The sequence below is a fragment of the Trichoderma harzianum genome (assembly GCF_003025095.1).
Source record: "Trichoderma harzianum CBS 226.95 unplaced genomic scaffold M431scaffold_6, whole genome shotgun sequence".
NCBI classification, from domain to species: domain Eukaryota; kingdom Fungi; phylum Ascomycota; class Sordariomycetes; order Hypocreales; family Hypocreaceae; genus Trichoderma; species Trichoderma harzianum.
Window position 1 is genome coordinate 2,044,978 of NW_020209254.1, and position 20,218 is coordinate 2,065,195.

The following is a 20,218-nucleotide window of genomic DNA, read 5'->3' on the forward strand; positions in this document are numbered from 1 at the left end:
TCCTCTTTCATCTATTTTCTCCTTGGGCGATCACCCTCCCAGCTCAGCCCACCTCCCCCAAGCTTCCGTCCCCTCCCGTACCCCCGGTCTAATGTCGTAGGGGGATCCGACCGATCGCATGGTATCCACGCCTACTAGCTACAGGAAAGCTCCGTGGAGCAACACACCTGCTGGACTGCGTTAACTGGCACAGACAATGGCTGACGGAGTGGTCCCGTGGGACGAGTTGGCTGTGTGGGGTAGCAAGCGAAGCTTTTTTTTTCTTTTGATTTTTTTTTTCTTCTCCGTGCTGCCCCATGTATGTATGGAGTATGGAGAGAGTACAGGTACGTACCACTAGGAGGTGAGAATGGCCGTTTTTTATGCCGGCTTTTATGCAACGCCAGCCGTTGAGCCATTCTCTCTTCCGTGGGGGGAAGCGGATCATGCCTCGCTACAGTATCTCCAGGGTCTGCCGTGGGGGGTCGAATCCGGCCAGAAGCGCGGCCACTCTTCACGTCCATGTTACTGGTGCTCCGATACCGATATCTGGGGATGCCAGCCATTGGTGTAGTGGTGTTGATCCAGGTCGGATCGCTCGCGGTGTGGTGGTATATATCAGGCACTGCCCCCGTTATGTGCCGCCATGTTGATGATAAAGCCCCCATGTAACGTTTTGAATTTTTGTTGATATAAACGCCTTGCTATTCAATGTCCGTCTAGCTCTCCTCATATTCTGGCAATAGCGCTCTAGGAGGGAACGGTCTTCTCGTTCACTAACACACATCTGAACTACGTTTCACATTCCACATTTGCCGCAATGACAGCGTCTACAGAGCCTAACGGCTTCTCCAACCACAATGGCTCAAGCCATAGCTCTACCACACCCTTACAGCCAGGCCTATACGTGCCTACCGTTGCATTCTTTACTCTTGAAGATACCATCGACGAAGAGACGACAGCAGCTCACGCCAAGCGCCTAGTTGAGGCCGGTGTCACGGGCATCGTGACGCACGGCTCCAACGGCGAGGCTGTCCATCTTGATCACGCCGAACGACAGCTTGTCAACCGCATTACTCGCTCAACCATCGATGCTGCTGGCAGAAGTGATATGCCCCTGATTGTCGGATGCGGCAGTCAATCTACACGAGAGACAATACAGCTATGCCGGGAGGCTGCCGCGTCTGGAGGAACACATGCTCTCGTCCTGCCACCAGCGTATTATGGAAGCTTGCTATCGACAGAACTCATAATGGGTCACTTCAGAGAAGTGGCCGATGCTAGCCCAATTCCCCTTCTGATATACAACTTCCCAGGCGCTTGCAGTGGGCTAGATCTCAGCTCGGATACCATCTTGGCCTTGGCTGAGCATCCCAATATTGTCGGCGTTAAGCTGACCTGCGGCAACACGGGCAAGCTGGCTCGTGTTGTTGCCGGCACACGTGGGACGACTTTCAGGACCTTTGGCGGTAGCGCCGACTTTGCCATTCAGACCCTGTCCGTGGGCGGGCACGGTGTGATTGCGGGATTGGCCAATGTGGCGCCAAAGGCCTGTGCTGAGGTTATGCGATTGTGGACTGAAGGCAAGACAGAGGAGGCGACGCTGCTGCAAGGGGTTGTCGCTGCTGGAGACTGGACTGCTATCAAGGGCGGCTTTGTCTCTGTCAAGGCCGCGCTGAAGAGATATTACAGCTATGGCGGCGAGCCACGAAAGCCTTGTGCCTATCTCGAGGGCAAGGCCTTGGAAGCACAGCTGCTGGGCTTTTCTGAGCTGGTTGAGACGGAGAAGAAGCTAGAGGCACTAGCTTAGCCTCCACCACAACAGGCAGACGGATAATAATAAGAAATGGAGAACGAAAAGAAGTTGACCGGTCTGGTGGGGCGTGGGGGGAAATCTTGAGTCTGACTCTGACAAGAGACCAAACAGGCGAGGCGAGCGTGGTTGTGGAGGCTCTTTAGCGGGGACGGAATTCAGATCCATGTTTGCCGTCATGCGCTTTTCTTTTCGACTATTGCATACACTAGCACGGAGAAAGGGCACAAGGTCTTGCTTGGCCCTGATGAGTTTCGCCGTTGGGCTAGGAACAGACCAGCGTACATACTCGTACGAAGCTCAGCTGTACTGCTGCGAGGCGGGAGGCGCGGACAAATAGCCGGCAAAACAGATGGAATATGGTGAATATACGAGATAATACCTGGCAAGCGGAGGACAGAAAAAGCGAGACCAGAAAGATTCACGAGTTAAACTATACGCCTATAAAAGGGGTAGCTGCTATATCTATATTTCTCTAGTAAATGCTACTATATCTATATTTTTCTAGTAACTGCTACTATATCTATAATTACCTACTAACTGCTACACGAACTTTAAATAAATCATCTGCAATACTGCTCTGCTAGGAGGTTATTGATTCAAGAGATCAGAATAGAGGGAAAGGGGGCTCAAGATGAGATGTATAGCAACGAAAATGACAAAAATGTTCAGATATCCGGGGCAGTAAATATTCAGTTCTTTTTACTATATACAGCTTAAGCAGCGGCGAGATGTATTCTCCATCTAGCAACTCTCCCGCATAATCTATCAACCATACCAACAGCTACTCTAATTCAGGTGACCCAGGAAGCCTTCCAACAGCTTCACCAGGCCATACGCGCCAGGATCGGGACACTCATTCCATCCCTCGGCATTGACATAGACTGATCGCCCCAGGCTGGCCTCCATGCCCTTTGTGGAATCTGAGCCTTTCCTTGCGGCCTCGACAGCCTTTTGTACGTCAAGTGTCTCGGCCAGCGTGTTGACAAACGGCACAAGCGCATCCACCACGGTGCGGTCACCGGGCTGAGCAGGGGTGTACCTGGCCAGGCTCTTGAGGGCAGCCTGAAGAGCGGTAGCCCAAGTCTTGGGAGTAACAGCGGTCTTTTGGCTGCTAGCCTGGCCCTGGAGGCCTGAAGCAAGAGCGTTGACGAAGATGGCGTACAGCGCGCCTGAAGTGCCGTCCATACTTGACTCAATGACTTGGGCAATGTTTCGGACAAAGTGCACCGTATCAATGTCTCCAGATGAGGAGACGGTTTCGAGATGCTTAAGGACAGCCTCAGCGCCCGTCTTGAGGCAGAGTCCGCAGTCACCGTCGCCCACAATAGTATCAAACCTGGTAACTTCGGGCTCTGCGACAATGAGGCTCTTGAGAGCTGACTGCAGCTGGGAAATGGTAAATGCAGCGTCCACTATTTATGTCAGTTATAGTTCTCTTCTAGTTTCGCGAAAGGAGGAATAAAGTTGGGAAAATCTTACAGTCAAGGTTGCTGGGAGCTGAATCATCTTGGGACGGGGCATCCTCCTTGATCTCCGCCTTGGTGGTGTCAATGCCGTTAGCCCAATTCTCAGGACGGACAGCTGGTGACCAGCCAGCAGCATCGGCGGGAGCATCAATCAATGGCAAAATAGCCTTATCCGCCACCTTGAGAATCGTAATGCTGAAGCCCAGGCCGTTCAAGCTGGTCATGTATGTACCGCTAAGCAGTCTTGATGGCTTGATTTTGTAAGAGGCGTCGAGCTGGTCGATGACCTCCGTTGTGATGGCACCAAGCTCGAGGGGGCTTATACCACCGAGATTGTTTACCATGACAACCACTTCTTCTCCAGACTTTACATTGATGTAGGCGCGGTCACTGTCTGACTGGTCGAGGAGCTGCTTCAGCATGGTCTCAACGAGGCCCTTCAAGGTCGTCTTAACACGGCCGAAGCCCTCCTCGTTGTGAATACCCATGCCGATTTCAATTTCATCGCCAAGCTCATCGGGGGTGATTTCACGGCCAGGAACGTGGACATGGGCTAGAGAAGCGCCAACAGTGGCAAGGTTGTCAGAAGCAAGGGTGGCGATCTGGGAGACCTGCTCTAGAGATTGTCTATTCGCATGAAATCCAGCAGATCAGAAACAAGTTTCCAAATGATAGTTGCTGTTTTGCGTGAAATGGGACTTGGAACTTACCCCTGAGCAGCAGCGGCAGCCGCAATCTTTTGCACGAGGACTGTTCCAGCCAAACCTCTCCTGCCAATTCGTCCGCCACGTTTCCTGCCTACACCAACGTCATCTCCCACAACCAAAAGCTCAGTCTTGATGCCCTCGGCGCGAGCCTTCTCGACTGCCATGCCAAAATGCAGCATGTCGCCGGTGTAATTCATAATCAAGACTAACACTCCTCGCTGTGGCTGTTCCGCGCCTACACGGCGAATTGCGCGAAAGACCTGCTCGGCAGAAGGAGAGGCGAAGACAGAGCCGGCAACAGCAGCGGTTAGAAAGCCTTTACCGACAAAACCCGCAAACGAGGGCTCGTGGCCGGAACCGCCGCCTGAGATCAGGGCAATGGTAGGCTGTGAAGCGGCATCGCGAAGGAAGACAGTCTTTTGCGCGGCATCAAAGCCAATGGAGGGGTTGGTGTAGGTGGCCGAGCGGAGGGCGGCATTGACGAGAGCCAGAGGCTCGTTGGCGAAATGCTTGGCTGGGATGAGTGTTAATGTTAGCTAGAGTTTGAAATCTCCAGAATTCGAAGAAGCGCAAAGGGCTGGAGAAAAACATACAAGACATGGCGAGCCGCTGTTTGCTACCTCTGTATGTATTATTATTGCTCTCTTAGACGAACCGTATGGCGGGGTAGCAGTTGAAGAGGAAGAGAAGGAGAAAATCAGCAGAGGCGATTCGCAACATTCCGTCGCTTGCTTCCCCGCGCCGCGGTCGAGTTGTATTTATCTAAAAGCTCGAGAGTTACCCCATTCTCGCAAGCGTCGGCCAAGACCTGTTCCTTTGGCTTCGATGAGATCCATCGTGAATGGGGGGGCGAGATTGTCCCACGCAGGGCAGTGGCATCATGGGCTCAGCGCTGTGATGCTTACCTTATGAAATATAAAATGGCTGGTCCGATATCGAACTTTGGGTGGTGGTGACCCCCGTGTAGGACGGAGAAGAGGAAAAGATGAAGAGAAGAGAAAGGGTCGAGAACACTTGACGGAGTAACAATGGAGAAACGTTCAGCGGGTTGAGTAAGCTACTACCACAAGGGACATGTAACTATCGTGGTGCTGTAGCTCAGTAAAATACAGGCAACGTCCCCCAAAGTGACCCCCAAAGGTGAACCCCCAACATCTTCAACTCGATTCTCTCCCCCATCCAAGGTTTTCTCAATCGTCAACACAGTACAAGTACAAGAATAATGAATGCATGGCTTGCTTGACTTATGCACGTTATGCTTAAGCAGCCACAATGTACGAGTACCTGTGATGGTGGCTATTCCTTCGCATCTTCTCCACGAAGCCATCATGTGCCAAGCAGCCAATCCTACGGCAAACCCCCTCACCAGTGCGGCTCAACATGCAGTTTTCGGCGCTGACTTGTACAAATTGAATAGCTACCATACTACAGTAGTAGTCTACACACTAATATAAAATATATTAATATTGATACTACAGGTAGTGCGGGAGAGTCCACTCGCGACGCGGGGAGCCGAGGAAATCGGATGCCATCTCACGGGCCTGCGGAGGGAGTGTCCATTTTCCCCAACTATTATTCCATGTACTCCGTGCTCATACTCTGCACGCTCCCCGGGCGTTGGGCCAACTTGGACGCCCCTAGCTAGCATTGATTTGATCATGTCGACTTGCTGCTACTGCCGAAAACGACGAGACATGGCTTGTCCTCCCATCCATACACGGTCGTCGGCGAAGCCCCCTTTGCCTAAACGAGAGAGCCGGGGTGAGACGCTACAGTAGGTCGTTGAAGCCACAAGTCTGGATGAAGTGCCCTTGCTGCATGCAGTGGTTTTGGCCACAAGATCAAAAAAGCTTGGTTCTTTTGGGCTGCTCGACTCTTTCGGATGTATGTCAGACAGCGGTCGACGTGTCAAGACCTGACCCCCCTACAGTACAGCTGGGCTGCATGCATATTCAGGTCGAAGGTCAACGGTCTGCGGTCTTACAAGAAAGAAACGTGAAAGAGAAATCGCCGATTCTACACGATACCGATACTTGACCCTAGGGGGGTCGATGTACCAAAACATCTGGCACCAATAGGTGGTCGTGGGTGTACGGGTACATGTACGGTGAAGAATGCAGTCTTACAGTCACCTGGTCGGTCTCCCCCACACTTTTTGCCAGCCGGGGAGCCGTTTTGGCGAGAAGCCATTCTTACCCTTTTGGACACCAACAGAGATTTCCTACCCTGGCCCAGTATCGTGACTCGTGCTATTACAATTACATGATTGGAATACATTATAGAGTCGAGACTACGTTGTGCTACCTTGCATCCATGATACATGCTGAATGGGCATTCAATGGATAATTGTACAAGAGTGCATAGAGAGAGGAGACGGATATTGTAAACAACACAAGAACATTATCGTGAAAATAATTATCTAAACATTATTCTATTTATACTAATTCATACACTCTCAAAAAAGCACACTGGTCAATCTGTCTTGTACACTAGGCTACATCCAAGCCAAAAACCAAAGTAACATAATCAAAAGATGAACCCCCAAAACACTAATAAAACAAATCCAATCATTTCCAATGAGGAGGATAATGAGGCTCCTTGGCGCTCGCCTCCTTCCCTTTCCGTAAATCCTGATAACACCCACAAGAGCATATTTCGCCCTCAACTATGTTAAACTTCTTAGGAAGTTTTTCTGCGGGGAATTTCCCGACATTCGTGTGATAAGCCCAGGCCCAGTGGTCGACGACTTGGTCTGGACGGGGCGGATTCCAAGCGCATCTGGGGCACTTCGCAGCAGGGAAGAAGTGGATGGTATTTCCGTATCTCCCGCATTCGTCTCCAATCTGCTTCGGTGTCTTGTTGGATTGGCCTATCAAGACCTTGACCCATTCGAGGCGGTAGTCGGGGCAGAATTCTTTCTGCTGGACTGTGTAGCCGCAGATTCTGCAGTGGGCGAACTCTTCGAAGCACATGGTGACTGTATGTGATATTTTTTTTTTTTTTAAAAAAAATAAAGAAGTAAAGGGGTGGTGAGAGTATGTTGCCTTTATAGGGTCGTAGTTGATATAGTTGCCAAGAGAGAGTTGGATATATATCCAATTGGAGTTGTTTGAGAAGGTGGGTGAAAAGAATTCTTTGAAGTGATGAAAGGCTTGTTTCTCTTAAGAGACAAAAGTAGAATTGGTTTGTATGAGAGAAGTAGAGATAGTGGGTACTGTGTGTAGAAGACGAAGGCTTGCTCTGGTTTGGACTGGTAGATGAGAAAGAGAAGAAAGGGCCAACAAGAAACAGGGGGGGAAGGGGGGATTATATAGGACCATAATAACAGGACGTGTAAACAGAGAGATATGGTAAACTATAAGTCTCCAGCCATAAATCCAATGTGAAGCCCATCCGATCCATCTAGAGGATTCTAGAGGGGGAGAAAAGGCTGTGGTTGGAGAGAATCTACGCCTCAAAATGCAAACTCGGCGGTTCCCTAGCAACTGGACGAGAATATGCTACGCCTCTTGAGAATGGCTCTGACTATGACTCCGAATATCTCATCTGTAAAGTCTGTAAGAGAAGGGCTCGCGTGGTGTCGTTACGACGCAGTTTGTTGTCTAGACGACTGGATGGATGCTCCAGATAGGGGCGTTGAAAGCCCAAAGTAAAGATTGCGTGGTGATCACGATTCGGTTTGTTGTCTAGATCACAGGGCAAATGCTCCGATGGAGGCGTCGAGAGCCCAAAGCTTCGATATGCCCATGATCATTGATGATCATGTAGCACATCGTAATATGGGGCTTGGGATATAGTATCGGAAAGCCTCCGTATTATTTTTCTACACCATACCCATAAGGAAGAACAGATATGGCACCCTGAGAGGCATCATTTCACCCAGACGGGGGGCTACACAACTCCAATTCCCAAGAAAGCAACATAAACACAAGATACTTATATATTGCAAGTGATATTAGTCTAGCCCAAAGAACGCCACGCCCAATACCTTTAGCCTTGGTTATCAGCTATTTGTTTACATGACTCACTTATTTACCCTTCTTCCCCTTCTTTGACTTTTTCCGAGAATTGTCTCCAAACTCTTGGTCGTAGATTTCCGTCGCCGTCTGGCCCGCCTTTCTCTTCTGCTTGGCTGATTTGACGCTGACTACGACGTTAGACTTTCCGTCCTTTGCGGCGCTGCTCACTTGCTTTTCGGCTTCCTCCCAGGCTGGTGCGTCACCATCGATTTCATATCTAAAAAGTAACGTAGTTAGTAATGGCTGAGAAATAGGGGATAGAAATGCCGAAACTAGGGGTTGCTTACTGATCCAGAGGCAGAGAGTCAATCATCTCTCTCTGCTTCTGTCTTAGGGCCATAAGAGCTTCGTCACCACCCTCCTCGAGTTCATCTTCGAGAGATGTCTCAAGAGCAACGAATCGATCGTCCACAATTTCGTCATCGTGAGCGCCGCTGGCATTTTCTCGGCTGACACCAATGTTCGAGCCTCTTGGAAGCTCGGCATCGGCTGCTGCCGTGACCAAAGAGTTGAAATGCGCCGTGAACTTGCGGAGAATCTTGATAAACATGGCAAGAAGTTGCGAGGATGGCATAGGCAGCTCTTGAGCAATCTCATCCACGCTCTTACGCTGTAATCCGATGGCAAGGAGAATAGCCTGCTGGATGCCCGACATTGAGACATCGGATTTTAGCTTGCCAGTGAAGTAGAGGTTCGCAATGGTAGGCATAAGATCCAAGATGACGTGGTAATCCAGCATGCTATTCGCGTAGGATGTCAATCGCTTCAGATCAAAGGGTGACATGAGGGCATCCAGCTCAGCCTTGGTCAAGGAAGTCTGAGGAGTGGCATCAAGCTGTGCGCCGGTATTTGCCGATTGGTCAATGCTCAGCGCAACAGAAGCGGCAAAGTTCCTAAACTCGTAGGATAGCAGAGAGAGGAATCTCTTCTGGAAATCTCTGGAGAATGCACCGAGCCATGACTTATCGCCGCTGCCATCAAGTGGCCTGAGCATGACGCAGGTGTGCTCGCCAGTCAGGTCATTGGCAGTTTGTCGCAAGTAGACGGGTGAAAATGAAGAATACTTCCAGAATTTGTGTAGCTCCTTGGTCAAGCCGTAGCTGACACCAATGTAGTCAAGTCGCTCTGGCTTCTTCTCCCATAGCTTGGAAAAGAGAGGAGCCATGTGCTTATCGTCTCTGACTGTGATTTTCTCCTCCAACAGAGATTCCTTGGCCAGCTCAGCGTCTGTCGCTCGAGCAGTCCCATTCTCCAGGACCTGATCGTCATCCTCAGAGAGGTTCGCAAATCGGCCTTCATAGTAGTCCACGAGAAGCTGCATCGCTCGCTTTCCGTATCCCATGCCCATATGGTTTGGATTGGTCGCAATACGGACAACACGGGCGCCAGATAGCGAGGCGAACTCTTCATCCTGAAATTGCTGGCTGACAAGCCAGGGAATCAAATCACCATGGGGTCTCTCTCCTCGGCTCAAGCTGTTGATCACGCTCTGTCTGCTAATCTTTCCTTCTAGAGCCACTTGGATAACGCAAAGAGGTTCGGGAAGTCTGCCACTGCTTTCTGACGTCGGGGCTGTGAGGACGAACAGCTGATGCGCAGGTGCATCACTCATCAGCTGTAGGTCATCAGGCGAGTTCTTGTAGTGGCTGGCAACATAAAGCGCTACCATCTGTTGGAGGAAAGCCTCGGGGATAGGGTGGAATGAGAATAGTGTGTCGCGGTTGACCATGAGGAGCTCGCATAGATTCGGATCTGGTGAGCCGCTGGAACCAGCTTTGGGCAAAGTTGCGTCCAAGCAAAGAAGCTTATTTAGCCACTTTTCGACCGAGTCACCTTGAGCGTATCGAATAGGCTCTGCGAGGGTGATTTCACGTAGTTTTCGACTGGCTTGGAATTCCTCCGATTTTGAAGCCCTTCCAGTGGATCGGTCAGCAACTTCAGTCTGGTCGTCCGTTGCGGCCCGTCGAGATTGCTCTCGTAGTTGTTTGATAAGCTTTAGGGATAGCGATCGACCAGTACCCTCGTATCCGTTGATAGTAGAGGCCATGAAGACCAAATAAGGGCCCATTAGCTTCCGAACGAGAGGCAAAGGGATGGCAGCCGCCTCATCAATGACCACCAATTCGGCCTGGCCAAGCACATGGGCATCCTGGGGGCGGATATACTGGATTGTCTGCCTGTGCTGTCGGTGGATGTTGACACGAACAATAGCCTTGTTGAAGTCGGGATTTGTGCTTTGGATGATGGAGTAATCCGCATGGTCAGCATAGCCGAGAGCGTCAAAGCCCTTGAAGACAAACTCGAAAAGGGTTTTCAAGTTTTCAGGAGATGGCGATGTAATAAAGATGTTGCTGTATCCGTATGCCACTGCAGCGGCCACGGCAACTCCCATGGCGGCCGACTTTCCTCGTCCTCTGGCAGCTGTCAACGCAACAGTGCTTCGCAGCGTCTTCTCAGCAATGGCGTCCGTGAAAGTCAGCAGGGCCTTTGCTTGATCAACCGTTCTTGCGAGGTTAATCAATGATCCGACCGGCTGGCGTTCCTGGTGGTCGTCTTTGATGGACTCCAGCTCCAACGCCTGCGGAGACTTAGGCTGATCGGCCTCCGGAGGTGGCAGAGCTCTGACATTCTTGCCGCCCGAAATGGGAAGAACATTCAGCTCGTCGTCGATAACCAGGCAAGAATCACAGCCTCCCAAAGACAGCAGGAAACGCTCGTTGAACCTTGCCACAACGTCATCGTGCGCTTCTGTTCGGTATTTTGAGTGGGCATCCATAGACAAGTTGTAGAGCTGTCGCAAACTGTTCATTCCCTTGAGCAGCATAATGACTAGACCACCACCCTCAACAGTCTCGATCGTCCGAGCCAAAATGTTGGGCGTAACGGCTTCGAAATCCTGCAGAATACACATGCCATATGTGTTACCCAAGATCTTGTCGGTCTCCTTGTAGTAGGTGTAGCGAATGTTGTGCAGAGAGACGAACAGTTCGAATGGATCCTCAGAGTTTGCTTCTCGGATTCCGCGTCTGATTTCCTTTTTGATTTTGTCTTCTCGCTTCTTTCGGTGACTATGTGAACAGCAGTCAGACGTCTGGTTCTGCCAAACCGGGGGAGGAAAAAAAGAGGCATCCTTTCATGCTCACCTTGTAAATCCCAGCAGCTTCTTCTTGTATGCCCACAGGACAGACTTGTTCTGCTTAATGTCTACCATGGACATGATATAATGAAGTCGGACAATGACATCCTTGGCCTGGTCTCCAACCACGACGAAAAAGCTTCTCTTCTTCTCCTGCAGGCCATTTCGAATGAGTGCGCCAATGCGCTCGTCTCTGTAGGCGGGTCAGCTATATCGCGACATTACGATATTCGATAATTTGGCTGCTCGATGACTTACACTTGCTTGCGCTGCATCTTGCGAACACTTTGTCACAGCCAATGGTCTGTGGTAAAGAATTGCGCAAGAATTGCTGGCTTCAGACAGTTTATTGCGGGACCTCTTGCATACAAAATACCGTCCCGTCAAAAAATCCAAAAATTTGGCGGTGGAGCTGGATTCTGCCGGGCGGTGAACACAAATAGCTGCACTAGTGCAAAACTTGACCGAACCGCTCACCGGGATGTTGACCGAGAAGGTTTATTAGCTGACAGTTGGGTGTATCATTTTATCCTGAATGAACAGCTTAAAACTCTAGGAAATAAATCATTTTGAATTACTATGAAGTAAATTTGAACAATTGGGAACACTCAAGTTTTATAGTCATGCAAAGATGTAAACCTTCATAGAGACTTGCCCACCAGTCTAAAGAGAGGTGCAATACCAGGTGATAGCCTATTTAGCTCCTTCCATAGAGATGTACGAAGGAACATTGCAACGATTCATCAAATGTGTTGATACATGTTCGTCTTATTCATACTAATTTTACAAAATCGATCTAACGGGAAAATGCCATGTCCCAGCCATGCACCACAACACATGACAACAAGTCATCTTCGCGAGTCTATGGAAGAGAAAAAGTCTCAGGAGCGCGTTGCGTAACTCATGGCTGACAAAAAGCTGCCAACCGCCAGACAGACACCAACCCATGAACCGGTCGAAACCCAACGCAATAGAGGAAAAATAAAATAAATGCGAATTTCTGCACAGCCCAAGCCTAGCCCCCTTAGGTTCGGTCCAGCTTGCGGCGCAAGTTTCTTGTTCGCTTCATTAGCTTCTTATACTTCTTCTTCTTCATCTTGAGCTTTCGTTGTCTCTTAACGCTGATGGCGTAGAGGTCACGCTGGCCGCGAGCTTGGTCAACTCGCAGTTGGCGGACAGCCAGACGCTCCAAGAAGCTCCGGGGCTGCTCGTCCTGGATAATTCGGGGGCTGTGGGCGATGATCCTGATTTGGCCGTCTGACTCTGTGGACTCCTCAATGGTGAACATGGCCTTATAAACTCGGTGGTGAGCCTCTTCCAAAGCTTCAGCCTCAGCCGCAACTCCTTCAGCCTCAACGCCTTGCTGCGCCTCGGGCAGCGGAGGAGGGCGGAAGGGCAAGAAATCTCCAGACATGGTATCAACCTGGAGATAGATGCTCGACTCGGTTCCGTCAGGATTCTTGACATCAACTCGGTGCATACCATCGCCAGCCCCTTGATCCTGAGATCCTATTGTCACCTGGGCCATGGGGCCTTCCAGCTGGTCAATGGTGTCAGAGATTGTAGAAACAGTGTCTTGTATCCTGTTCGACTTTGATCGAGGCGCAAATATGGAGGCAAAGTGCTCGTCTGTAACAGTCCTGGGCATGGTCTGGGTGATGGAAATGGGACGGTGGAGTGAGAAGAAGCTCGATAAGCTCAGGGCTAAAACTCATGTTAGTAACGAGCCAGGACCATTTCGAATATGACATTTGCGGCACTCACCTTCTTGAGACATGTGGTGAGTGCTGGGAACACTGGGCAGTTTCTTGAAAGCCGCATTTCGGTCGGCTGAATCCTTGCTCTTTCGTTTCCTGCTGCCTTTGCTCTCTCCGCGCGAGGTAGATGCCGGCACCGACTGGCCGGCGGCAATATCGTTGGGCTCATCGGATCTTGAGGGTTTCGACGAGGAGTAGCGCCGCTGAGGGCGATTCAGGATGAAGCTCGAGGCTGTGATCTTTGGAGCCGACGCGGCGAGAGAAGTCAGCCCACTTGCCCCCTGAGGAGCAGCGGCCACCGCGCGCCGCACCGATAGAGGCAACATTGCGCCGCCAAACTCGGTCTGCTGGGCAGATGGAAAACAGCGAGGGAAGAGAGGAAAAGAGGTCGATCCGAGCGCTGAGGCTGAATCCGATGATGTCGATTGTGTTTCGTCAAAGCCCGGGCTTGGCCGCTCGTTCGGCAAAACGATTTGCAAGGCGGCAAAAAAGGGGGATGAGTCAGCGAGCGCTAAGCCCTCTGTGGTCGTTGACAAGGACTGAGTAAGCCCTGCGCTTATCGTGAGTTCCGATATGTACTCCGGACTCCGAACTTGCAATGTTCTTATCAGATCTGGATGGGAAAAGCCGGGGGATTGTAGAGTTAAAATGGATCTCTCGTTGACTCCATTGCAAAGGACGAGGCCTTGACGACTAATTTGCGCATTGCGCCCCTACGAGTACAAGTATCACCCGCTATTGCTGCTTTAGTCTGGGGTTCGTCATATTCCCCCTGAGCTTGGCCTATCTAAAACCCCCATCATCGGACCCGATCACAAGACCGTATCAACGTCAGCAAGGTCCAGGGGGCAGTGACATGCTACATACGGCATACATTTGCGTCTCTGTCAGTGCACCGGAAGCATTGCTGTATTAATAAAAATATTTGATTAAAAAAAACCATCAGGCATAGGTGATAATGCGAGGTGGATATGCACTGTGTCGTCATGCATAATGATTAATGTGAGGTGCAACGAAGTTACCGCATTGCGAGTCATCTCTAGGCCTCTATGTATCTTGTCTTCCTTTTTCCCTCTAATGCAAACAAAAACAAAAACCCATCAAAACAGTCCTTTGGGGGAGACTGAGAAATTTAGGTGGCTGGGGCGGCGACCAATTCGTGGTCCTTGCTCTTGTTGCCGCCCTTGCTGTTCACCCAGCTGAGGTAGCTATTCCAACCAATGGAGATGACGTTGGCAAACAGCAGACGGTACTGCAGAGGCAAGAAGGTGAAGTTGACAAACTGCACGGCCGGCCAGAGCACCCAGTTGGCCTTGAGGGCCGGCCACCAGGTCGTTTCAAGGCGTTTCGAGGGGCTTTTGCCCTCCATGGTGGCCATGCTGCCGAGGAAGACTCCAATCATGACGGGAGCAAACAGCAGCTGGTCAGCCGCCACACGCGCCGCCGTCTCGACCCGAGCATTCCTGAAGGTGACGCGACGAGCTAGGAAGCCCAGCCAGGTAGTCGCAACGGGTCCAAAAACACCTGCAAATCCGTTGGGTTAGAAAAAATTTTCAATGGACCTGTGTGGTGGTGCTGGGCTGGCTGAGAGAGAGGAGAGAGGAGAGAGAGGTGGGTTTAGGCAGCCAAATAAAACCTACATCCACCGTAGAGCGCCATGCGGCCAGTTCGCGAGACATCGTGGCCCTTGGCGCCCCTTTTCTCGACCAGCTGCTGGGCGGTGATGTCGCCAGTCGCAAACAGAACTGCAGTCGTCACGCCCTGGGTGAGATACGGACGGGCTGCGAGCCTTCCATTGTACCTGCGCTCATGGTCAGAAGTGAGATCCTCTAAGTGAAAAAGATCGTCTAGCGGGTGGCAAACTCACCAACGAAAAAAAGTTGCCATGACGAAGAGATGAAAAACACAATCTAGACCACTAGGAGAAACGCCGGCACCAATTCGCAAAGGAAAATGATGAAAGAATTGAGTTGTCTTTGCTTAGGAGTCGATGAAGGACGGCGGGCAGTCTTTATAAAAATGATGCCCGAATTCGCAGTAGTTTGCCAATTTGGGTAACTCCTCTCACTAGCAAGGCTGGGGGCCGATGTGCGGAGATGAAGGAGATGGAAATCAACAACCCCAGGAATGAGATGAAAATAAATATGCGGGGTGGATAGATGAGGGGGATTGAAACGTTCCAATGCTTGAGATGTGAGATGAAAAAAGAAGAGATTTGAAAAGGTGGGAGAGAAAGCAGAGAAAAAAGGAGACCTGATGGTCGATCATTGGAGCTGGGAGTACAAACGGCCTGCTGGGAGGGTATATCTCGCTAAAACTTGGTGTTAGTTCAGCTCGTCCAAGACACGGCTATCGCGATGTTTGTTCTCCATGGGGCTCCAAGTTACTGCTAGTAGATGAGCACCTTGCCCAAATAGTAACCTCCGTCCTCTCCATTGTCCATCTCTGCGGAGTTTGAAGGGTTACATATCAGCAAATACGTCAAGTAATCAATTCTTACAGTGCTTCAGCATCATGGTCAAGTGCTCAAGCATTATTGTATACAGTATCTATTCATGATAACGCAGCTACAGAGAGAGCATCAGCTCCTGGTATCTTTGTGTCCAACAACGCCTATTCAACCCAATCATCCCACAATACATATATATACCAAAACCATCATCAGTCATTACAGCGTCAACTCGACAGTTATTGCTTCTTCCCCCGAGCAATAAGCTTTTCATATAGCTCCATCACAACGTTGCTCCACTGCTCACCCTCCGCTCCCACACTCTTCCCAATCCTAGTACCCAAGAATTCCCCAACCTTGCCCACGTTGAACTGTTCCCCATACACCACCTTGGCGTCCGTTGAAACATCCACGTTCACTCCCTCCGGCCCGCTAGACCCTTTGAGGTTGAAAGCCACCTCGACTCGCGTTTCCAAAGGCGCCAACAAGAGAGAACTAGTGATGGTAATGCTGGAGTCAGATGTCTTGGTAACCTTTGTTGGAAACGTTACATTGATCCGTTTGACCTCACGGGAGATCCATTTAGACTTGTCCCATGCAGCCCCTATTACGCTGAGGAGATGAGACAGCTTCGTGCGGCTCTGTGACAATGCACGAATGTGTTCGCGTACACACTGCAGGAGGAATTCCTTTTCGGTAGTTTTCGGTAGAGGGTTGGCGGTACGGCTATCGGCAATGTACCACAAATCTATGGGCGAGTTTGGCTGCCGAGGTTGGAAAGATGCCATATCGAGGACAAGTTCAATCTCTCGTTTGTATGTCATTGAGAGCGTTGACCCCGAGATGCCCGTTACGGCCCATCCATGTTGCTTTTCGATGGCCTCCACCCGCGCTATCATCGAGTGTCAGCTTGTGTTATAATCATAGCGATGTTTACGAATATGTATACACCCATACCTTTAAGATTGTTGACTTCGGTGCTGGTCCAGCCACGACATTCCTCTCTAATTCGTTCCGAATCTTGTATTTCTGCAAGGCACTGCGTTTTTTGTGCCGTTAATTCCTCCACGTCGGCTTCGGATGCCTCAAACTCTTGTCGAAGCTGGGCAATAAGTCTCTTCTTCTGAGTAATATCATCGTCTAGACTGGTCAATTCATCTCGAGCGGCTTGAAGCTCAGCAGGGTCGCAGTCGGCTAATTCTTTTGCAGCTTCTTCAAGGTTGTTGCTCTCTTCCAAGAGTGATTCGTATCGGCTCACAAGATTGGGCATTACAATCTTCAAAAGGTTCTCCTGCTCTTCGAGAACTTTGACATCGGCATTCATGCCATCAGAGATGCTGATAAGGCCTTCGTTTAGTCCATCCTGTAACTTCATCCGCCATTCGTACCACATCGCCTTGCTAAGGTGACGGGCATGGGTTCTGACGTTCTTGAACTGATTGTCCATCAATGCCTTGACGTCAGGAGTAGCAGATATGTACTCTCGGAACAGTGGAGGATTGTCTTCGAATGTCTCGGTCTCAATCTCCTTCACTATTCTCCGTCCTTCAGATATGTACTTCTTCAGTTCTCGGCAGGAATGCTGATATAGTTCCAGCATGGGCACGGTGCAGGCGCCAGCCATGACACGTCGCTCAAGCGACCGATCACCCTCCCCATCTGACTGAATGCCGCTCTGAGATGTCCTCGGTGCAATGGTGTGGCGCCGTTTCGTAGTGTTGAGCTCCATAAAACGAATCGAGGTTAAGTTCAAGAAGTCCTGAAGCTGCATCTGGTTTTCATCAATTGTCTCCAACAACTGAAAGTCGTTGCTGGCCGTAGGTTGGTAAATTTGGACATCGTGAACCGTCTGGTTATCTTTTGCAGCCATGGGGTGTTTGTGGCCCAGCAGACCGCTGCTATCACCGCCCTTTAGAGGAGACGAAAAGGCTGTTTGAGGCATCTTTCCGGGAAAGTCCAAGCTTAGTCGGGTTGACCTTCGGAGCCTACCAGTTGTCTCTTCTTTTGAAGGGGGCTGCTGAAGTCTCACATTCTTGACAGGACTGCCCTGGCGGTTCTTTAACCTCTTTACGCCATCATTCTCCTCTGCATCTTCTTCCTCGTCCGATTCAATAGGTCGTTTACCCAGAAGACCCCTGGCACTCCCAATATGGAGGCTCTTCCGGCCTCTCAACGGATTTCGCCTGGGGCTCATGCTATCAATCATCTCTCTAAGGTTGAGTGTAGCATCCTGACCACCGGATTTCGACTGGGTTCCTTCATCGCTTTCATCTACATCTGCTGCCAGGTCCTTGGGGTTACTGAATGCAACAGCGCGCTTTCCAGGAACGAATATGCTCGCTGAATCGCTCAACGACTCTCGCCGGTCAAAAATAGCCGCAATCTGAGGGGATCCCAGGCCAAGTCTGTCTGCACCAACTCCAGAAAGTCGTCGAGGAGTAGAGTCCTTCTGCGGCGTTGCTTTTGCGGCACTCCTTTGCGATGATTTAGCAGGTGAGGGTGTTCGGCTTGCACTCTTCGATGGCGATTTTCTAGATGCGGATCGAAGAACCCGGCTCTGCGATGTCGGCGTTGCTGTCTTTGTCGATGTTGAAGTTTGCCGAGGGGTCGTCAAAGCCTTAGGGGTTGTTGAAGCTTTGGGTGTCGTCGAAGTTTTAGGGGTTGAAGTTTTGGGTGTTGTTGACTTGAGTGTTGTCGAGGATTTGGGAGTTACTAATTTGGGTATTGCCGAGGCCCTGGGCGTAGTTGACTTGCGTGTTGTAGGTGGTTTCGGTGTAGTCGAAAATCCCGGCGTTGGTGGGGTTGTTGAGAAGTCAAATATCGGCTCCTCCAGTGTTTGAGGCGTAGCAGATTGTGCTGAATCTTCTGCAGGCTGTAACGCAGTACTGGGTGTGGATGTTGTGTTTTGAACAGGGGTATCCTCCTCAGGAGATAGTTGCGGTGCGTTGTCTGGTTTGTCCGTTTGAGAGCCAAAAAAGCTCTTCCTGAGCGCTTGAGAGGTATTTCTTATAATCCCCCCAATAGCTGTGGTTATATCCATGCCGGTTGTCGCATCGCCATCAACATCTTCATCTTCATTAGTGCCCGCGTTCTTGGAAGCACTGGAAAGAATGTTTCCAAAGCCGACAGTCATATCCATTGTGGCATCGTCATCCAGTTTTGAAGTCTGGTTCAACGTTGCCCGCCGCGTTGCCTGGCTCTGCTCTCTTTGTTGACGGGCTAACAGGCCACCCATGACACTGGTGAGCTCCATCGACATTTCTTCGTTTTGGTCAATCTCGGGGTCGGCATCCGGTAGCTCAGGGTATTGAATCCCGCCCATCACAGTCGTGAGTTCCATTGTAACATCATCCATGGCGTCATCATCCATCTCACCCGAATCTCTATCATTTGAGAGAATGCCACCAAATGCACGGGTCACGTCCATAGAAACCTCTTGTTCTTGCTCCGCGTCGATTCCCTCAGCCCCTGACGGCTTGAGAATCTTTCCCACTGCTTGAGTTATGTCCATATCCATGTCCATGTCCATGTCCATCTCTGTGCCGTCTTCATTGTTTTGATCTTTCGGTGCATTTGTGGATTCTCTGTTCCCACTGGTTCGGGGCTGCTGATTTGCCTTTTTCACCCAACCAAACGAGGGGATGATTTCTTCACCATCGTCGGAATCACCGTCTCCTAGCTGCTGAGTTGCCGCCTGTCGGGCAGCCATGCGGAGAGCCTCGTCAAGCGTAGATGATTCTTCAAGGTCATCCAAGGTTTTCTCAGATGCCACGGTTGTGCCTGTAACCTCTTCTGTCTCAACGCTCATCATTGTTCCATCATCAGAATCGCTGTTGGAGTTTTCTTCCTCCTCTTCCTCCACCTCTTCCTCGTCTGTAGCAATCTCTTCCACCGCATCTGCAGGTTCGGAATCAGAACTATATATAATCGAGGTGGTGTTATCGCCTTGACTCTGAATACCATTCTGTGCAGCAAGCGAACCTCGCTTCCCTTTCGTGTTCTGGTCGGAGGCAGCAAATTGAGGGCCCGCGTTTTGGATGATTGAACCCGAGCTTGATTTCCGTCTAGACTCTGCCGAATTCTTCTGCGTAAACTCTACTTCGTGAAACGTGTGCAGTGTTGCTTCTGCAGCAAAAGAGACTCTGCGATTCGCTAACGATTTGCGACGAGCGTCTCGCCTGTCCCGCTCCTCTCTCTCTCTGGCTGCGGCTTGTTGTTCTTCTTCTGTCCTTACGGCAACTTTCGATCCGCTTAATTCGTCCTCAGGTGGGCTAACCGTTGACACGCCTACTGACTTTCTCGAGGGTTGTGATCGCAATGGCGGAATTTCAGGTAGTGGAGAAATGCTGGGCTTCAGGATCGAGCGAGGGAGCTTGGATGGCACAGCAAGAGACTATATTGGAGGTCAGAAATGCCATGAGGGCCTGTATCAGGTAGAATGATTCATACTGCGCGCCTGTTCCCAGTTCCTTGCCTGAGCGCATCTATTCCGCCGGGGCCCATACTCTTGCTCCGTGATTTGCGACTGGCAGCCATAGTCTCGCCGACATCAATAGTAGCATTTTCCTTTTGTGAGCGATTTGAAAGCTCGGTGTGTACGCCGATTGATTTCCTAGTACGGCGCGTCGCCGGCATAGTGGATTCGCCCGGCGCAGACATTTTGCTGGTTGTCGTGATCCTGTCACGATTGCCCGAAGCAGGAGTTCCAGCTTGAAGCACAAAAAAGGGCCCGATGACCGCGTTTGTTTACTTCCACCTGGGGGGTAACGGTACGTACTCGTAGTGCATTGAGTTCAGCCACACTTGGCCTAGCCACAAATGGTGGGGATTCAAGGTCAAAGTTCTTCTCCACAACTCAACTGGCATTGGAATTTCGGGATCACGTGCTG

The 20,218-nt window shown here is 50.6% G+C and overlaps 7 protein-coding genes across 7 annotated transcripts; 1 reads left to right on the plus strand and 6 right to left on the minus strand.

Moving 5' to 3' along the window:
• Window positions 1-799: 799 nt before the first annotated feature.
• On the plus strand, window positions 800-1,789 carry M431DRAFT_85352 (hypothetical protein; the record flags this gene model as incomplete). Its single annotated transcript, XM_024923542.1, has 1 exon — window positions 800-1,789. One exon carries the CDS (start codon window positions 800-802, stop codon window positions 1,787-1,789), a length of 990 nt encoding a protein of 329 aa, XP_024774829.1.
• Window positions 1,790-2,467: 678 nt separating this feature from the next.
• On the minus strand, window positions 2,468-4,925 carry M431DRAFT_531171 (hypothetical protein). Its single transcript, XM_024920818.1, has 4 exons — window positions 4,562-4,925; window positions 3,972-4,482; window positions 3,275-3,888; window positions 2,468-3,207 (listed from the first exon to the last, which is right to left on the minus strand). The coding sequence occupies exons 1-4, from the start codon at window positions 4,566-4,568 to the stop codon at window positions 2,582-2,584; spliced, it is 1,758 nt and encodes a 585-aa protein (XP_024774830.1). The 5' UTR covers window positions 4,569-4,925; the 3' UTR covers window positions 2,468-2,581.
• Window positions 4,926-6,535: 1,610 nt separating this feature from the next.
• On the minus strand, window positions 6,536-6,940 carry M431DRAFT_482296 (hypothetical protein; the record flags this gene model as incomplete). The annotated part of the gene is made up of 1 exon (XM_024916035.1): window positions 6,536-6,940. One exon carries the CDS (start codon window positions 6,938-6,940, stop codon window positions 6,536-6,538), a length of 405 nt encoding a protein of 134 aa, XP_024774831.1.
• Window positions 6,941-7,877: 937 nt separating this feature from the next.
• M431DRAFT_143751 (hypothetical protein) lies at window positions 7,878-11,468 on the minus strand. Its single transcript, XM_024912662.1, has 4 exons — window positions 11,382-11,468; window positions 11,131-11,316; window positions 8,275-11,055; window positions 7,878-8,204 (listed from the first exon to the last, which is right to left on the minus strand). Exons 1-4 carry the CDS (start codon window positions 11,396-11,398, stop codon window positions 7,997-7,999), a joined length of 3,192 nt encoding a protein of 1,063 aa, XP_024774832.1. The 5' UTR covers window positions 11,399-11,468; the 3' UTR covers window positions 7,878-7,996.
• A 256-nt stretch (window positions 11,469-11,724) lies between these two features.
• Window positions 11,725-13,604, minus strand: M431DRAFT_143754 (hypothetical protein). The gene is made up of 2 exons (XM_024912663.1): window positions 12,888-13,604; window positions 11,725-12,827 (listed from the first exon to the last, which is right to left on the minus strand). The coding sequence occupies exons 1-2, from the start codon at window positions 13,204-13,206 to the stop codon at window positions 12,148-12,150; spliced, it is 999 nt and encodes a 332-aa protein (XP_024774833.1). The 5' UTR covers window positions 13,207-13,604; the 3' UTR covers window positions 11,725-12,147.
• Window positions 13,605-13,757: 153 nt separating this feature from the next.
• Window positions 13,758-15,129, minus strand: M431DRAFT_508562 (hypothetical protein). Its single transcript, XM_024919128.1, has 3 exons — window positions 14,748-15,129; window positions 14,521-14,681; window positions 13,758-14,404 (listed from the first exon to the last, which is right to left on the minus strand). The coding sequence occupies exons 1-3, from the start codon at window positions 14,765-14,767 to the stop codon at window positions 14,013-14,015; spliced, it is 573 nt and encodes a 190-aa protein (XP_024774834.1). The 5' UTR covers window positions 14,768-15,129; the 3' UTR covers window positions 13,758-14,012.
• Window positions 15,130-15,404: 275 nt separating this feature from the next.
• On the minus strand, window positions 15,405-20,055 carry M431DRAFT_116470 (hypothetical protein). The gene is made up of 3 exons (XM_024911961.1): window positions 19,779-20,055; window positions 16,287-19,722; window positions 15,405-16,221 (listed from the first exon to the last, which is right to left on the minus strand). The coding sequence occupies exons 1-3, from the start codon at window positions 19,986-19,988 to the stop codon at window positions 15,569-15,571; spliced, it is 4,299 nt and encodes a 1,432-aa protein (XP_024774835.1). The 5' UTR covers window positions 19,989-20,055; the 3' UTR covers window positions 15,405-15,568.
• Between the last annotated feature and the right edge of the window lie 163 nt (window positions 20,056-20,218).

What these genes read in the sequence shown, in the direction of transcription:
- M431DRAFT_531171 (XM_024920818.1), bottom strand. An exon ending in GCTGCCGCTGCTGCTCAGGG is followed by an intron (nt 3,889 to 3,971) that starts GTAAGTTCCAAG and finishes TCATGCGAATAG; the next exon opens with ACAATCTCTAGAGCAGGTCT. An exon ending in AGCTCCCAGCAACCTTGACT is followed by an intron (nt 3,208 to 3,274) that starts GTAAGATTTTCC and finishes TGACATAAATAG; the next exon opens with TGGACGCTGCATTTACCATT.
- M431DRAFT_143751 (XM_024912662.1), bottom strand. An exon ending in AAGCTGCTGGGATTTACAAG is followed by an intron (nt 11,056 to 11,130) that starts GTGAGCATGAAA and finishes CTGTTCACATAG; the next exon opens with TCACCGAAAGAAGCGAGAAG. An exon ending in GACTCTCTGCCTCTGGATCA is followed by an intron (nt 8,205 to 8,274) that starts GTAAGCAACCCC and finishes GTTACTTTTTAG; the next exon opens with ATATGAAATCGATGGTGACG.
- M431DRAFT_143754 (XM_024912663.1), bottom strand. Translation starts at nt 13,206, where the DNA reads ATGTTGCCTCTATCGGTGCGGCGCGCGGTGGCCGCTGCTCCTCAGGGG. An exon ending in TCACCACATGTCTCAAGAAG is followed by an intron (nt 12,828 to 12,887) that starts GTGAGTGCCGCA and finishes CATGAGTTTTAG; the next exon opens with CCCTGAGCTTATCGAGCTTC.
- M431DRAFT_508562 (XM_024919128.1), bottom strand. Translation starts at nt 14,767, where the DNA reads ATGGCAACTTTTTTTCGTTG. An exon ending in ATGGCAACTTTTTTTCGTTG is followed by an intron (nt 14,682 to 14,747) that starts GTGAGTTTGCCA and finishes CCATGAGCGCAG; the next exon opens with GTACAATGGAAGGCTCGCAG. An exon ending in CATGGCGCTCTACGGTGGAT is followed by an intron (nt 14,405 to 14,520) that starts GTAGGTTTTATT and finishes ACGGATTTGCAG; the next exon opens with GTGTTTTTGGACCCGTTGCG.
- M431DRAFT_116470 (XM_024911961.1), bottom strand. Translation starts at nt 19,988, where the DNA reads ATGTCTGCGCCGGGCGAATCCACTATGCCGGCGACGCGCCGTACTAGG. An exon ending in GAACTGGGAACAGGCGCGCA is followed by an intron (nt 19,723 to 19,778) that starts GTATGAATCATT and finishes CCTCCAATATAG; the next exon opens with TCTCTTGCTGTGCCATCCAA. An exon ending in CGAAGTCAACAATCTTAAAG is followed by an intron (nt 16,222 to 16,286) that starts GTATGGGTGTAT and finishes ACTCGATGATAG; the next exon opens with CGCGGGTGGAGGCCATCGAA.